At 39.4% G+C, this 18,913-nt stretch overlaps 1 protein-coding gene across 3 annotated transcripts in view; it reads left to right on the top strand.

The window, feature by feature from the left end:
* Positions 1-18,913, top strand: part of LOC136858262 (snRNA-activating protein complex subunit 3) — a 118,232-nt gene that overhangs the window by 32,148 nt on the left and 67,171 nt on the right. For all 3 annotated transcript variants that reach the window (XM_067137665.2, XM_067137664.2, XM_067137666.2), the window contains exons 3-4: positions 4,286-4,540; positions 16,973-17,214. In XM_067137665.2, the coding sequence (XP_066993766.1) occupies positions 4,286-4,540; positions 16,973-17,214 (497 nt within the window). The remainder of the gene's footprint in view (positions 1-4,285; positions 4,541-16,972; positions 17,215-18,913) is intronic.

The raw sequence follows: 18,913 nt of genomic DNA, 5'->3' as shown, positions 1-18,913 counted from the left end.
CGACAGGAAGCATGACCAACAAATTGCAAATAGATCAATCTGGCAGGGACAGGTAAATCAGGAAGTGATGGGACCAACTAGAGGGAAGAATATTCTGGACGTGGTGCTGGTAAAATCAGATGAGCTCTATAGAGAAACTGAAGTAATAGACGATATTAGTGATCACAAAGTTGTTTTTGTCATAGTTAGAAATAAATTTGTTAGAAGGGAAGGTCGTAAAATTGGGACTGTTAGGCAGTACCATATGGTTGATAAGACAAGCATGAGGGAGTTAAAAAAAGTAATTATGATCAATGGTAAACAGTAAGTAAAAATCATGGGAGCTATCGCTTAAAGTTGATATGAGTGAGATCAAACAAGATTAATCTATTGGGTTAAGTCAGATTCATTGCAATCTAGAAATATTATCTCAACAAAACTTACATTATATGACTAATTCTTTGTCAGGAGGGACCCCTGATTGAGATTTAGACTTTGAAATATTTCAACTTGAGGCAAACAGCCTCTAATGATTAAAATCCCTCATTTCATGCCTACTTGCCTGCCATCTACAGACGCTGCAACAACTATCTTTACTCTGTGAATGACCTTGAACACGATATAAAGAAAGTAATGGAACCACCTGAAGCTAGCTACAGATTGTAACCGAAAGCCCCATTAGAGTTTCAGCGGTGTGAGACTGACACTCTCTGCAGCTGTAGGCCGATGCGCTACTGTGCTCTGGGGCTGTTAAATTAAGTTCTCTACCAAATCCTTACCCAGGCCAGTCGTCGCTGGCACGTCATGATGGGAGTTACGAACGTACTAAAGAGTGACGTAAATATGCTATCCAGGTTTCTTCAGGATGTATTTAATAGGGTATGGACTGGGACTTTCGAATAATGATGTAATAACCTGGGAAACGCGCTAGAGAGGGACGTCTTAAACAGTTTCGACTGTAGTTTATCCAGAAGGTCTATAAGGAGAAATAATTTTTCAAATTAATCTGGTCTTTTATATTGTTTTAATATTATTTGTACCATCCACCTACCTGGTATCTTAAGCATTAAGAGTAACAAGATAATTAAAAATAGAATAATGTAATTCATGCAATTTATGTAAAAATGATGCATGTTCATAGAATGTTTTTTTATTTTGCTAGTATATACGCAACCGGGCAAGTTGGCTGTGCGGTTAGGGGCGCACAGCTTTGAGCTTGCATCCAGGAGATAGTGGGTTCAAACTCCATTGTTGGCAGCCCTGAAGATGGTTTTCCATGGTTTCCCATTTTTACACCAGGCAAATGCTGGGGCTGTACCTTAATTAACCCCTTAACTGGGGAATAGTTTCGTAATGTCAACCAGGCAGTGGGTAATTATTCGGCGCATGGTGCAGTTTTGGAATGGGTACAGTAGCGTGCGGCAGATGTAAATACTCAACAGAAAAATATATTTTACTTGATTTATTTAAATTATTAGTGATATAGTAGAAATTCAGTAGCATTGTATTATTACCCTTTTTCTTCTAAACCCATAAATGTATACATATGTACAGAGTGTGTTCGTACAAAAGTGAATATAAAAAGTGTTCCTTTCATTATTATGATGATATTTTCAAGTTTTCAGTTATGCATCAATAGGTTATACATACTTTCTGCTTCATAGGTCATTCAGAAATTGCACACAGTGTGGTAAATACGGAAGCATGGGCAAGCACAAAGTGCCACGTCATATTCCTCACAGCAGTAGACAGTTTCCCGTCGCCTCTGGTTTGACAGGCACACAACACAACGTTTTCTTGAGTGATTCTTACTTCCAGTTGGTGGATTCTCAGGTATGAAATGACGTGCAGTTAGTCGTTGAACTCAATCTCCAGAAGGTCTCCCTGGGTGTTTTGGTTTTACTGTCGAATCACAATTCTTCTCTGTTAGTTTTGATACCAGATTGAGATGAAAACTCAGTTGAGAATCAGTCCCACCTTTCTTTTGGAAGAGAACAAATTAATTGAAAACAGCAATGTTCAATAAGTGCTGGAACATTTTCATGTAGTACTTCTTTAGTCTCCTCCGTGCCACAGAGTAACTGGCGATACACTGGTCAGACAAATCGAGACCGAGCTCGATAGCTGCAGTCGCTTAAGTGCGGCCAGTATCCAGTATTCGGGAGGTAGTAGGTTCGAACCCCACTGTCGGCAGCCCTGAAAATGGTTTTCCGTGGTTTCCCATTTTCACACCAGGCAAATGCTGGGGCTGTACCTTAATTAAGGCCATGGCCGCTTCCTTCCCTTTCCTAGCCCTTTCCTATCCCATCGTCGCCATAAGACGTATCTGTGTCGGTGCGACGTAAAGCAACTAGCTAACTAGCAGACAAATAGACTCCTCCCATTCCCGTAAAAGTTGAACACTGTTGTCATGGACGGTACTGGTCATATGGACATTTTTCTTGTCTGCTCACTTCATTATCATCAGTTTGTTCTTGTACTAGACTGTAAACTCTCCCTTTTGTAACTTTCAGGTCTTCAGATCTTTGGGTACATCCTTCCTGTTTACACGTAAAGTGCCTGCGGCGTCAGTTTTCTTTTCAATCAACAATTCAAACAGTCGTGGAGAACAATAGTAATTGTCCATGTATTACATATACCCTTTGCCTAGTAGGACACACATTAGTGACAGCATGACTTGGGAAGGCTTCTCAAGAATCTTTAGTTCAATACCGTCAACTTCAGCTTGAACCTGTGTAGATTTTCCAGTGTACACTAGAATGTTCCAAACAAACCCAGAATCAGATTCGTACAATTTGAAGGACTCCATCCCAAACCATGCTCTTTTCTTCGGAATAAACATTTTCCAGCCAAGGTGACCTTTCCACAACAACAGACTCTCATCAATGGCAATGTCACGTTCAGGGGTGTAGGCTGCTTGAAATCACTCAACAATATATTTCAACACAGACCAAATTTTGTAAAGCTTTTGATTGGGGGCACTTTCTGGATCAAAACTTGCATTGTCGCTGAAGTGCAGGAATTTCACTAACAAATTAAATCATGATTCATTCATGATATCGGTAAAGAATGGAGTATAAACCAGTTTGTTTTTACTGAAAAACATCCCCATTGTTGGCTTCTGAACTATGCCTTGTAGTAAAAATAGGCCTAACAACAGTTTTATTTCTGAGCTATTAGTAGGTTCCCACTTTTTGTCACGACTTCTATTTTTCATTTTCCCAGGTTGTTTTTTTTCCAATGTATTGTGTGCCATATAAATTTGTTTGATCAGCAATTAGAATACATAGTTCTTCAGTAAAAAAGAATTCAAAATTGTTTAGCGGATCACATTCCAGTACTATGTGTATACCTGCATCTCCAATGAAAGGAAATCTAGACCTAGGCTTACTTGGAATGTCAGTCCATACAGTGTCACTTTCCACCACTTCTTCTTCTCCTTCTCCTCTTCCTCTTAAAGGTCGTTCTCTGTGTCACTTTGCCCATCAGTGGATACGTCAGTGTCAGTATCTTGTAATAAATGTTCCACTATTTCATCGTCACTGATATAATTCAACGTCTATCCTAACCAAACCATGTTCACGTCACACAAAACAGTTTACCACCGTACACAGATCAATTTACAAAATCTTATCAGAACATGGACAATGGAATTCGCAGAACAACTATCGTAACAACAACGACAACTTGCAAATTTAGTAATTTCACTGTACTAATACACAAATTCTTTACGAAGAATTTGGCGCGGACCGCATGAGGCAACACGAGACAGCTGTTGGACTGCCGCCTAGGCGCGAACTACCCGACTGGCGTGAAACTGGATAAAAATTAATAGGACAGCAATAATCACATCTAATATGAATGTAATTAGTTTTAAATTACGATAGTAGATGGCAGAAGTGACTAAGAATAGTCAGACGCCTATAGGCAGCTAACCCAACGTAAGACATTTAGAATTACAAGAACGCCTAAAGGCCTCAAACCCAATACTCGTGTGACAGCTGTTGATGCCTTTAGGCGTCAAACCCAGTTAAGGGGTTAAGGTCACGGCCACTTCCTTCCCAGTCCTAGCCCTTTCCTGTCCCATCGTCGCTATAAGACCTATCTGTGTCGGTGCCACGTAAAGCAAGTAGCAAAAAGAAAAAGTATATATGTATATAATAATGTCTCAACTCATTCAACTATTACCACTGAATAGTGTAAAGAATTGCATACGGCAGTGTGTGCGAAAACCTCAAAAATGTAAACCCACAGTACACTTTCTGTTGTAAGAATTGTATTAATTCTTATTGGTCTGCATTTCCAGAACTCGCCCAGCGATGATACGCCTGATATGACCCCAAGCAGTGAAGCCATACTAACAATTAGAGTGTATGAGCCTTTCAAATACACAACAGGAGCAAAGTTTAATAAGCCATTTATACATTGTATGTATGAAGTAGCAGTGAGAGCTAAACAAACATTGGATGTCTTTCGAGATAAGATTGTGTGCTCATCTGATCTGGCAGTGCCTGGAGATGTTAGTGAAAATCCTGACCAAGAAGTAGCTCAGACAGCATGGGTATGTATATTTTTTATTGATAATTGGTGATAGTTGGCCACAGTTTATTGTTCATTATTTAAAAGTACAATGTAACTGATGGACTGTTGAGGTGTGAGTAGTTTATTTTTGATTACCGTATTTAAAAGTGAAATGTAAGTGATGGAGCTGGTAGCATATGGTAAGGGCCCTTTCCAGGATTACGGTGAAGACCTTAACAGTATTTCTGACAAAGAAGGAAACCTTCAGTATGGCATACTTGGCAGACGCGGCAACCTGTCCCTTCTGTGGAAAAAAGAAGGAAACCACTGCCTTGCGGGGAAGAAGGGTCTTCATAGGCTAAGGCTGTGAGTTAGTAGAGGTGTAATGTTTAGTTGCTTTTGAAGTAAAAACAAGCCTCGAATGAATAATAAACCAAATGTAGAACCCACTTCTTATGTCCCAGGAATGTGACACAGAATAGATGCTGGTCCTGGAAAAGTGAAAAGATTTACCAATGGAAGACACAGCACTCAGAATAAACTTAATTCTTAAAGCAAACTGAGAATTGGAACTCTAAATGTGATTATGAATGGAGGAGAATACATATATATTAGGACTGAGTGAAACAAAATGAAGTTGAAAGGAGGTTGCAAATTGTATTGAAACAGTAACAGCAAGTAATGGAGTGTATTTCTGCTGCACAATGATTTTGAGGCCAAGATAGATGTTTCCTTTGTAAATGAAGGAATCATCAAAGCCAGAGTAAATCTAGGAAAAATCAGTTTCACAATAATTCAAGTAAACACTGATCAGCAATTGAATTAGATATAACTGCTTTTTTTTTTGTTGGCAAAATGGTGCTTTGGTCAGGTCTGTGGATGTGATGCAATTGTATTGTCTTCAGACCTTGTTCTGGCCGTATAAGTAACAGCTGCATAAAAGAAATGTCATTATGCTAAGCCCGTTTTGTCATAAGTATCACTTTAGCAATCCTTATCATGTATTTCACTTTTGCAATACAATCTGAGTTTATTGATAGACTACATTAACCCGGTTCTAGAACCAGCAAGCGTCGATGAATCAACGGTTTTCCCATTTCTGTACTGGCAGAGTTGATTCTTCGACGCATTTTTATATCTTCATTTAGTAGCACTATTCTGCTAACAGATGGTGTGACATGTCTTGTCTTGTGATCCCAGAAGTTTACAGATACTTCTTACTAATTTTCATCATAGAAACAATTTCCTTGTATAGGTTTCCTTGGAAACAAATGAGCGACTCGTTGCTATTCGAACCAAAACATTGTGTAATGGCACTGTACTTGTTATCACTACCGCGCTTTGAGCCTGTAATTGTAGGTATTGTTGAGTTAAAAGTGCACATTTCTTGTTATTTCTGTCTACGATATTTTCGTTTTAGTTAGCTTATACTATATGTAGCATAGCTGCTGTAATAACATTTATTATAACAAGTTCGTGCACCTGCGTAAGTTATAGCCCGGCCAGCATATATGGGAAAATATATTTTTTTTTTGCTAATCAAACAAGTATTATTGCATAGACTTGAAAGTTTCACATGTATTATGTATATATATGTGCATCATTTTGTATATCTGGGATTTTGTGTTTTCATGTTTCATCTCGTATGTTACATTGTTAGAATTTTGATATTGCTCATGACATAATAATTCCACCATTTTCAAATCTCAAGTTCTTTTTAAAAAATATAAATTCACACAGATTAGTTGACGTTACCATCTGTATCTTTCCAAGCTTTCCAATGATATGCAACAGTGCCATGGAACATTGTTCATAATAGGATGAAAATAAGAATCCACTAGGTAGGTAAGTATCACACAAAATAGCTGCCGGTACAGAATTTTAACATTGCCGGTTCTAGGGTTAAAATTGATAGATGTTCCACTGGGACATCATCGGCACATGAATAACAGACCTTATAAAAATTGTCACATGGATATTGGTACATATACACAGCAAAAAATACATTCACTTTAGAGATAAAAATGTCCTTAAAAAAATCAAAATGAGAGGGCAACTTTGTGATAAAAATCTTGAGAAAACTGTATGTTGAGCATAATTGATGTTGATGGATTGAGTTGTTCAAAGAAGTGGAACATTCAGTTTTTAGATGGAACATTTGACTAGGACTGCTTGGTTGTTGGCGGAGTACTGCTTACGTAACCCCTCGCATCCTGTCACGTATGAATTAACGGCCGTAAGAGCCAGGTTTTTATCTATAAAGCAACATATTTTTTACTGTGTATGTGTACCAATATCCATGTGACAATTTTTATAAGGTCTGTTATTCATGTGTCGACAGTAGGGATGAAACATTTATTGATTTTGATGTAGTCTAACAATAAAGACTCAGATTGTATTGTAAAGGTGGAATACGTGTTAAGGATTGCTAAACTGATAAGTAACAGTTGAGCGCTGGATGGAAAAGAGATGAGATCTCAACCTATGTAATTGCAATCAGATTGTCCATGCCAGATGTTTAGGACATTGCTTGTCTGCAGTACAGCAGGCAATTTTTTCCACAGGGCACAGTGTGAAAAGCGTTCCATGCATTAGTAGATTCTGGCAAAACCATCACCTCCACAGTCAGTTGCTGTGGTGTACAATGCCTTGATGACAGGGTTCGCCGTCAGCTAGCTTAGGTGGTAAGAGCAGATAAACAGACCACGGTGCAGCAGATCATTTTCAGATTCAATGCTGGACAACAATAAATTGTAAACAGCCTCACCATTCAGAACCATTTCCTCACATTGCAGTACAGAAGCCACCGTCCCACTAAGATACCTCTGCTCGCTGCATGTCACAAGGCGCAAAGAGTTGACATGACCAAAAGAACATAGCCATTGCACTCTGGAAACATGGACAGATGAATTTAGGTACCAGTTGGCTTATGACGATGACAGGGTACAAGTGCATGAGCAATCTCATGAGGCAATGGATGCCTATTGCCAGCAGAGTACAGTTCAAGCCAATGTTAGTTGTATCCCTGAATGGGAACTCAGATGAAATGGGACCTCTGGTACTTCTTCCAAGGTCTCCCACTAGTGAACAATACAGGAACCTGCTGTCAGATTATGTCTACCTATTTGTTCACCTTCAGCACCCTGCAAGAGACAAGTACATAGGCAGGACAATGTACTGACCCATCGGTTTTGAATTGTGGCTGGAAGACATTTACAACATAACTAGAAATGTTGTATGTGGTTTTGAAGAGTAGAAGATCAAGTAGAAAGGATATTAAAGCAATTGAAGCAGGCGCTGAAGAAGAGTAGAAGATCAAGTAGAAATGAAGAAACTAGTTGGTGGAGTAAAGATTGAAATATAGCAAAGAAAAATAATGATATTGAAAAACAAATCTAAGCAATCATTTCATAGGATGTTTAAAAAAAAAAAAAAACACCGTGTCAGTAATTCAGAGATAGGAATGGGGACACCATGACCTTGACGTCGGTGTGGGGACTTGTGTGCTTTTTGATCCCGGGGGCTGTGCCAGCTCAGGGTTACCCATTGGCCTCTGTGTAGAGCCAGACTAACAAAGTGTTCCCCAAGTTGCCTGAGAGGTGTCTGTGCTCTTTTATCTTCATTTCTGTTTCTACCGTACCAAAATGCATGGCTAGTGCATATAGTGGAGGCCACTGCGTAGGCTACTTGGAACACAATCACTCGGCTTGATTCTGATTGATTGATTGATCTGATCTGTACCTGGAGCACAGCCATTAAGTTTGATCCTGGATTGACATGCGACCGGTGCACAAAGACAGTCTGTAGGAAGAACGGAGATGCACCGACCCTAACGGACATGAGCCTTTACTATAAGGAGGAGCCAGCCGAGGCTAGTGACTGAAAGACCGATGCAGAGTGCATGTCGCTCATATCGAATCTTGTGCCTGTAACATAGTGCCTTAAACAAAGCAATTACAATGTTTTAGATTAGAAATAGAACTAGCTTGCCCGAGCATGTACTGTGAGTAGATGATATCTGAACTAGATTAAATTCATCATTTAGTGCAGTTCGCGGAAAGTTAGCTGCCTAATAGACTTGTTGTGACCAGGTTTTCATATCCCTAATAGGCTCTACTCGTGATCAAACTCATAAGTAGGAGATTTACGTTAACATTCTCCCCTAGATCGCGGCATTGTGCATGTATACACACAAGGCAGTGAAGAGGAATATTTGATTGCAGCATCCAGTTTCCAGGACTTGCAGTGGAGCAAGAAAGAACAAGACGGAAACAGTGATGGCCTTCCCAGGAGTCGAGTGCCAGGCTTCCAGATTCAATGCCCACAGCTCTAGGATATGCTAACTGTACAACATAGCCTCGAATGGTATGCTTAGGCAAATGGCGGAGGATATCAGATGAGTTGAACTGCAATTTAAACGTAATTTATAGTTGTAGACTCAACACAGGGCTTCTTTTTAATAATGTAAATATTTAATTATGTAAGCTTCAATGCCTTAAGCATGTTTATTTGAAGTGTAGATTAATTTAACTTGGGGCTGACAGCACGTGCCAGCCATGTGTTTTATTAGCTTTGCTTAAGGTGGTATGAGGGTAATGATAGTGTAATAATTTTTTTGGGGTTTTGTATGTAGTTTTCTTAAGCGGCATTTTGGACACTAGGGTTGTATTGATGTCATTGTCTTCAGATAGATTTGGAGGTTAGCTCACCTCTAGAGTACATATGAGTACATATCGAATGCTTTTGGCTGATGATGACCCTGAACAGGGTCGCAACTAGAACCAAAGTTTGTAATGTAATGTCAAAATCGGCATTGCAAACATATTGTATTGAATAGATGGATAATTTTAATTGAATAAATCAACTGTAATCTCAGTCCAATATTGACCAATCAGAATGAAATTTCTAACCCTCGCCTCTAAAGTTTCGAATGGGGAACCCGGTATGTGCATGATTTGCATGGAGCATGTTTTTCAACTTGGAGCGAGACCAGTGAGATATTTCCACCGTTGTAAATGAGCGAGGATCTTTTAGAATCATGTGCAACAGACTGACTCATAGCTGAGTGAGAGATTAGAACCCAGAGAGGGTAGATGTGAGGCCAGAAAGAGCCCAGATATGTGTGTGTATTACCACCATGAGATATTAGTGGAAGTAGCCTTGAGAAGGCTTAGATAATGGGCCGAGAGTGAGCCAAGATTCAAATCTGTATATTCTAGATGCGAGGCGCGAGAAGCGCTAATGAGTGTGGCCCTTCTTCAAGAGGTATGTGTGAAGTACGGGTTAATGTGAGCCTTGAATGTGGCATATTACGTGACGCAATTGTACTTGTGTGTCAGAGCGGAATACTGGGCACTATTTGTGCCGCCTTCTTTGTCACTGTGATGGTAGTTGAATCTTGTTCCATAAGATATGTGGAGTAAGGTCTTGTAACGAACGCAGGTAGTTGAAGGCTTCCCATGCCAGCCGCATGAGCCGTTGGGAATGAATGGTCATGTGCACACAATTCCGTTATCCCGGATCGAGCCAAAGGGGGGCTGTTCGCATTTAAAATTATCTCCGTTGGTTACTTTCTCCCACAGCTCAGCTGATTTTGCTAATTCTAGCCGTTAAATACCTGCAACATGCGCGGTATACAGCTGGTGATATCTAGAACCATAGAGGGCTTGTGTTCGAGACCAGGATCTCAGATGACGACATGAATTGTATTTATTTGTTTTTCTTTTCAGGAAGTGTCTTATTGCACCTTGTATGTTTGTTTTGTATATTTATTGCCCTTTGTTATTGTGTGCAACGTTGTATAATTGGGTTACAGTGTGAGCTGGATTTTTGGTAGTGGGGTTCCATCCCTATTCAGCTTATCCGGGCAGATCCCATGATATTAAATTCAGTGTTCTTTTGGGGGTATATGTGTCAGTCCCAAGTCATTATTTTATTATTTGTTTACTGACTAGATCGGATTGTTTAACCAGGCCGAGGTGTGAGAGTCTATAATTATGCTCATGCGCAGAGATGATTTAGATCGAGGCATCGTGCCACCCGCAGATTTAACTCATCTGTACACTCCGTAAAATACAATGATACCACCGTATTTCCACACACGATGTTTATAATTTGGGTTCGAGATCCGTGTTTCGATTTACATTCTGTGATGACGAATTTCTTTGTAAATTTTTGTGAATTTGATATTGATACTTTTTATTTGGGAATTTATCATGCCTATCATGCGATTTTGTTAGTACATTTGTTCCACCCATTATTTCCACGATTTCTCATTTACAAAATATGTATCCTAGAACCTGTCCTATTGATTTAAGTTAATTTTAGGTAGACTTCGCGACCCATTTATTTCACCCGAACGCTCCACGCAGCTTCTTCGCTGAGCTAGGCAAAAATTAGGGGACAGGGAAAGGTGCAATAAATACATACATTTCATGTTCTTATTATTTTACTTGATTTGTATGGAGAATTTTCTTTACAACTTGCTTTACGTCACACTGACACACATGGGTCTTATGGCGATGATGGGATACGAAAGGGCTAGGAGTGGAAAGGAAGCGACATTGGCTTTATTTAAGGTACAGCTCCAGCACATTTGCCTTCATGAATTCCAACTTTATCTTCTTTTGATAGATATATTGTATTACATAATATTATATTATAAGAATTTAATTCAAGCTTATTCATCTACTAATATCTTTCCACACCACCTCTCCATTGACAGCTCAGAACATACCACTTAGTCAAGTAGCTCATCTCCTTGCTCTGAAGGTTTCCCAGCCCAAAATTTGCAACAGTTTTGTAACACTACTCTTTTGTTGGAACTCACCCAGAACAAATCACGCTGTTTTCCTGTGGGTCTTTTCCAGTTCTCGAATCAAGTAATCTTGGTGAGGATCCCATACAGTGGAACAATACTCGAATTGAGGTCTTACCAGTGACTTATGTGCCCTCTCCTGTACATGCTTAATCATCATCATCATCTTCATCATCATTTCCCATTATCCATCTGTAGCTGGGTAGGGGCAAATATGGTTCCTCCTCACTTTCTTTGGTCTTTCCACCACTCCTCCTCCAACACTGTGTACCAGTCCAGGTTTCTTTCTCTAATACTGCATTGGATTGCGTCCTTCCATCCCAATCGTGGTCGTCCGCTGCCTCTCCTTCCTTGCATTTGCATTTCCATCGCCTTTTTTGGCATTCTTTCATCACTCATTCGCCATCACCATCTTAGTCGGCTCTTCTCTATTCTATCATTCATATTTCCACTCCAATTTTTTCCCGATTTTCTCATTCCTTATTTTGTCTCTTCTGCTCTTCTGTATTATATTCTTCAAGAACTTCATTTCGGCTGCCTGTGTTAGACTCTCATCCTTCTTTGTCACTGTCCAAGTTCCTGCTCCGTAAGTTGTTATGGGTACGTAATACATCTTGTACATAGTTTCCTTTGCTTCCATTGGCACATCTTTGTCCCATAACAGCTTCCAGCTTGAATCCTTTTACTAACTTCAGCATCTAGTGGAGCATTCTCCATTAATTCACTCTCCAGGTATTTGAACGTCTCCACTACTTCCAGGGGCTTGTCTGCAAGTTTAATCTGAACTTTCCCTTCTTTCTCCCATCTAATCATAACAAGAGTTTTACTCTTTTCTACACTTATTTTCAATCCATATTCTTAGAACTTCCCATTCACCACATCCAACTATTTTTGAACCTTCATGTCGTCTTCTCCCCAAATCACAATATCATCTACAAATAAAAATATGTTCATTTCTCTTCCTCCATATGGTGCTTTTGCTGTTCTCATGATGTCATCCATTACTATTGTAAACAGGATTGGCGATGGAACACTTCCCTGTCTTAGCCCACTAGTATTTTGAACCTACTTGTCCTGCTAACTTGTGTTTGCATGCAACTACAACATTCCTTGTACATTGCCATAATCATTTTTATTAATTCTTGTCCAATTCCTTTTTGCACCAGACTGTCCCAAACTCTAGTCCTGGGGACACTGTCATATGCCTTTTCAGTGTCAATGTCATCACCATATCATTCCCATACTCCCATAATGAAAATGGGCTCTATTGTTGACCTTCCTCTTTTGAAACAAAACTGATTTCCTCGTATCTGATTTTCAACCCTCAACCTTATCCTACTTTCCAGTATCCTCTCCATTATCTTAGCAACATGGGTTATCAGAATAATTCCCCTCTAGTTCTTCAATACTTTCTTATCGCCTTTCTTGAAAATTGGGATGATTATTCTTTTTTGCCAATCCTCGTGGACCTCCTTATTTTCCCAGACAATCCTGAGAACTTGGTATGTCCACTGCAGGCCTACAGCTCCAGCTGCCTTTATCATCTCCACTGAAATTTCATCTATTCCAGCAGTTTTTCCATTCTTCACCTTTCTTACTGCCATTTCTATTTCATTCATTGTAATTTCTTTATCCATTTCTTCATGAACTAGTTGCCTTTTCTGGTGGTCCATTGAATGACTGTCTCATTCAGCAACTTCTGAAAATACTCTCTCCATCTATTTCTTATTTCTTCTGGCTTTGTTAATATTATGCTGCCTTCATCCTTCACAAATTTGGTGTTTACTCTATCTCTCTTTTTGTTTCTTAAGATACCATACAATAATTTCTTGCTACCCTGCATATCACCTCACAATTTCTGTGTGAATAAGGTCCATCTTTTCCTCCTCCAATATTTTCTTGGCCAAATTATTTGCCTTCACATATTTTCTTCAGTCTTAGATGTTTTCTATGCTTTCCATGCCATTTTCTTTTCCTTCACTTTAATCTTTACCCTGTCATTTCACCAATGTGTCTCTTTGTCTTTCACATTTCCTGATGTCCTTACTACAACCCCTAAATACCCTCATATTCATATGAAGTGGTCTGTAACCCTTATTTACAACCTTGATAATGCAATTACCCCAATGAAGATATTTCCTTATATTAACACCTAGGAACTTACAGCGATCGCTAAGAGGTATTTTCACTCCATCAACCCAGTAATGAAAACTAGGGGATTTTTCCTTTTGATGAAATTTACAACCAGACTTTTCACCATCATAACATTGTCTGCTGTCCATCTCACAACATTTTCAAAGTCTTCTTACAGTTGTTCACTATACTCTAAGTTATTCATTACTCTATGGAGATGACGACATCTTCAAAAAAGCCTTATCTGTGATTCCAGTTATTTATTCATATATATTAAAAATCATAAAGGTCCAATAATACCTCTCTTAACCATTACAGGATCAGATAATTCTTCACCTACTCTTCTTGCCCGAGTTCTGTTCTCTAGAAATTCAATTGCTCTTTTATCCTGCTCATTTTCATTAGTAGTCTCCCATGATCTACCCTATAATAAAACATTGGATAGGTCAATAGCAATACAGTCCATTTGTCCTGAATCTGAAATACTGTATCTGCTATATCTTGCTGAAATCCTGCAAGTTGAACCTCACTGGAAAAATCTTTCTTAAACCTGAACTGCTTTCCAAGAAACCAGTTATTAGTTTTGCTAATGTGTCTAATGTGTCTTTTCCAGAGCTCACATACAACATGTCAAGCTCACCGACCTCTAATTATGCGTCTTATGTTTAGCACCCTTTCCTTTATACACTGGAGCTACTATTGCAACTCTCCATTCATTTGGTTTTGCTCCTTCATGCAAACAGTAATCAGATAAGCATTTCAGATATGGCACTATATCCCTACTTGTTTCCTTTAGTATGACCCCAGATATCTTATCATAGGCAAATTTCATTTAGTGTAGTCTGGTTACTTGGACATGATCCTTATGTCCAACTGTCTTTACATACTGCTGACTAAATACTTCTGCCTTGTGTAAGTCCTCTCATGTACACTCCTTTTGTTCATTAACCCATTCACCGTTGCCCATTTAAATCTCCTGTTGTCACTAGCACATTGCCCGATAGGCATTGTGTTTTCACTCTGCACATTTAATTGGAAAACAATTCGTATCTTCGGTCATTTTAATGATATTTTTATGAAACTAAAACTGCAGTGGTTGTGAACCTTTGCTCTATATTCTTAGAAAGTTACAGGCTTAGTTCATTAATATTTGAGGTATTATATTTATCAGAAGTTTTGTTTTTTTAGGTTAGTTGCAAGAAAATGCCAATAGTAGTTAAAAATTTGTGTTTAGATTGTACAATCTGCGCGGCCAGACATTTCTGCTTACCTTACGAAAGAAACCTATGTAGAGTTTCAGCTTTCGTGATAGGCTAAAAGAGAGACATTTCATCTCCAAGATTCCAAAAAAATATGGTAGCCAGCGATCTGTGTTGAGTTAGGAAAGGTGTAAGAACAATGCACGCTGCCTGTGGAAGTGTGCTCTTGTACTTTAACTCCTGTTTTGAGGCATCATACTAAACTTAGCATGTAAGGAAAGGTAAGATACAAATACAATGTATTAGTATTTCAAGAAAATTATTTTTTTTCCAAAATGTTCAGTAAAGTACAATGCACTTTTCATCAAAATAATTTGCGATAAATTTATGTCCATAACATGCGGTGGGCATTTTCTGCTCGATGACAATTTGTCATCCACAACAGGGAGCGGGTTAATGATTCCTGGAATGTCTTTCCTTGAACCTTTTTTTGCCTTAATGTACCTATATATACCCTTCCATTTTAAACTAAACCTGATATGACTGCTAGCAATGCTTGTCAGCTTGTTAACCTTCGCTGACCTTTATGCTAAATTTAACTTCCTAATAAGTTCCTTCAAGTTTTTGACGAAGGTTCCTGAGAGTATTACCTATCTGAGATCACAGGCTCCTCCACTCAAGATAAAACTGATGCTGCTCCAACTTGGAACAGATAGGTTTACTGTTGAGGGTTGAGAATCAGATACTGGAAAATCAGTTTGGTTTCAGAAGTGGAAGGTCATCAATAGAGCCCATTTTCATTATGAGACAACTAATGGAAAAGAAATGAGAGTGTGGGAATGATATGGTGATGACATTGAAAAGGCATATGACAGTGTCCCTAGGACTGAGTTTGGGACAGTCTGGTGCAAAAAAGAATTGGACAGGGATTAATAAAAATGATTATGGCACTGTACATACAAGGAATGTTGTAGTTGTGTGCAAACCCAAGTTGGTTCAAAATCACTAGTGGGCTGAGACAGGGAAGTGTTCTATCACCAACTCTGTTTACAATAGTAATGGATGACATCATGAGAACAGCAAAAGTAGCATGTGGAGGAAGAGAAATGAACATGTTGTTATTTGCAGATGATATTGTGATTTGGGGAGAAGGCGAGATGAAGGTTCAAGAACAGTTGGATGTGGTGAATGGGAAGATCTAAGAATGTGGATTGAAAATAAGTGTAGAAAAGTGTAAAACTCTTGTTATGACTAGAGGGGAGAAGGAAGGGAAAGGTCAGATTAGACCTGCAGACAAGCCCCTGGAAGTAGTGGTGACGTTCAAATGCCTGGGGAGTGTATTAATAGAGAATGCTTGACTGGATCCTGAATTTAGTAAGAGGATTCAAGCTGGAAGCTGTTTCTATCATAGTGTAAGATACATGTTAGGGGACATAGATGTGCCAATGGAAGCAAAGGAAACGATGTACAAGATGTATTACTTAACCATAACAACTGACAAAGCAGAAACTTGAACAGTGACAAAGAAGGATGAGAGTCTAATACAGGCAGCCGAAATGAAGTTTTTGAGGAGTATGATACAGAAGAGTAAAAGAGACAAAATAAGGAATGAGAAAATCTGGGAAGGAATTGGAGTGTAAAAAGTGAATGATAGAGATGGTTTGGGCACATAAAGTGATTGAGTGATGAATGAATGCCAAAAAAAGGTGATGGAAATGGAAATGCAAGGAAGGAGAGGAACCATATTTGCCCCTACCTGGCTACAGCTGGATAATGGGAAATGATGATGATGATGATCATGATGATGAGAGAAAGTGTGTCCTAAACCATACAGTGTTACCATCTCTTGACTGTTGTGTCAGTTACTTGCAGTGCTGCCTGCTCTGTTTAAAGAAAAATCCTTATATGTAGGTACTGTATATGAATGGCAAGGAATTTAACCTGCTCATTTGCTTCTTTATTCTCTTTTTCCTGTCTACTGTGTTGATTTTTGTCTTTCTCTACCTGTAATTACATCCTTTTCACATATCTTAAAACACTGCATGGTATAGAGATCAGTGTTTGCATTTTTAGTTTTAGGTGGTCAATAAAGAAATTACCTATCCTTAGAGATTGAAGTTCTGGTATGTGTTCAAGTTTAAATCTCAGTTTTTTGGTCCCCCAACCCCCCGCCAAGCGCTGGCAGCTGGTAGTAGTTTTAGCATCTTTTGTCTCCTATTTATTATCCTTTGCAATTTAGGTGTTGAGGTAAACACTAAAATTGAGTGTTTATAACATGTGGATTTTATTTTCCCTTGAATGAATTTTAAAAATTTGCTTCTAGGATATTTACAAATCTGGGTTCCTGTTCATTGAAGATGTTTTTTACAATGATCTGCGTGACCCTAGGAATATTGATTATAGTGCTGTTATAAGAAATTGGGCTGAAGGAAAGAAGTTGGGCCCTTTCCATGTGAGTGACATGTCAAAGACAAAGTTTGAAGATTTAACTCTACGTTTGGGTTTCCCTTATGTATTTCAACATCAGGGAAGATGTGAACATCTTATTATCATCAGTGATGCAAGGTATTTTAATATTATGTAGTTAGATTTAATTATTTTTTATTGAGTGCAGTAATATCAGTTAGTTACTTGTGTGTGATGAGTAATATATTCAAGTGGGTGATGCCCTTCGCCTACTAGCTGAACTGTGCAGCGGGCGCATGAGACGCGGGACTGTTAACTGCGCAGTGTAGAGAGAACTTTGAGAGGCAACATTACATGCTCCGCGCCAGTGGGAATGTGCCTGTACGGAACGTGCTGTGTGGTGTGTGCCTGTGTATAGTTATGGCCAACTGTGTTGTCATTGTAATGGCGCTATGTGCTATTAAATATTTTAGCAACTACGTGTTGTATTTAATTGGAGCCTGAGACCCAGTAACTGTTATCTTCAACTCGTCTGTCTATCTTTGAATGCTGATTGGTTTCTTGTGAGCTCGCTGTTCTGTTGAGATGAGAGTAGGAAACTGCCTGCTGTCTAGCATTATTACTAGTTACTTTATACTCTTTATTACGAACCAGCCAGTCGTGTAGGACGGATGTATTTTGTTGGGCGCTGGGAATTAATGGAGTAATGGATAAGGACGTTGGACATATGGTGTGTAGGGTTGGGCACTATGTCCCTGTTTCGGGACACTGTGCCGGTGCACAGTTATGTTCCGCTGTTCCAGAACACCGAATGTCAATTGTTCCGAAACATTCTCAAGCGAGCCAGAGACACTGACTCGCTGTCCCGTCAGAAGCGCCACTATGCACTGCCCTTCGCCTAATAGCTGAACTGTGCAGTGGGCCCACGGGACGTGGGACTGTTAACTGCGCAGTGTAGAGAGAACTTCGAGAGGCAACATTACATGCTCCACGCCAGTGGGAATGTGCCTGTACAGAACGTGCTGTGTGGTGTGTGCCTGTGTAGTTATGGCCATGGTCCAGCATAAAGCTGCAGGGAACGTGAACGAACAGTCGGAACACTGAAATTCGCGCCCAATAATCACGTTTAAAGGCTGCTTTTAGGTTAAGAGTTTTCCGGTCAATATAAAATTCACATAACACGGTTACAATGGCAGTGCAAGTGTTTAACACTAGAACCGCCGGAATATATTATATACCTAGAACCGCCGATGCGGTCATTTTGACCGCTATTGAAATTATTATATTTTCGTTCTCGGTACGCACGGTTACTCATTATCATTTTACCTCTGTTTCTGTGTATTGCTTTATGAGTTTCAGTATTTAATTAGCAATAATTTTTATTATTACTTTTTTTGCTAGTGGCTTTACATCGCACTGACACAGATAGGTCTTATGGTAACGATGGGATAGGTAAGGCCTAGGATTTGGAAGGAAGCGGCCGTGGCCGTAATTAAGGTACAGCCCCAGCATTTGCCTGGTGTGAAAATGAGAAACCACGGAAAACCATCTTCAGAGCTATCGACAGTGGGATTTGAACCCACTATCTCCCGGATTCAAGCTCACATTAGCGCGCCTCTAACCGCATGGCCTACTAGCCTGGTAATTAGCAATAAAAGGACGCCACACACTCGTTACACTGTCATCACAAACATGCCGCTTTGAATATGGAGTAAGTCTTGGATTTTCTTTCAAGGGGGAATGGCGAACAATCCAACCACAGGTGTCATCTTCCCAGTCTGCTACATTCCACGCCCTGATGCCATCAGTACCTAATGGTGCATTATCTGGCCATGGGAGGCTTTTACCTTGGTTGTCG

Source organism: Anabrus simplex, chromosome 1 (assembly GCF_040414725.1).
Source record: "Anabrus simplex isolate iqAnaSimp1 chromosome 1, ASM4041472v1, whole genome shotgun sequence".
NCBI lineage: Eukaryota > Metazoa > Arthropoda > Insecta > Orthoptera > Tettigoniidae > Anabrus > Anabrus simplex.
The sequence above is the reverse complement of the archived record's forward strand: the minus strand, read 5'-3'. Positions and strand labels throughout refer to the sequence as shown.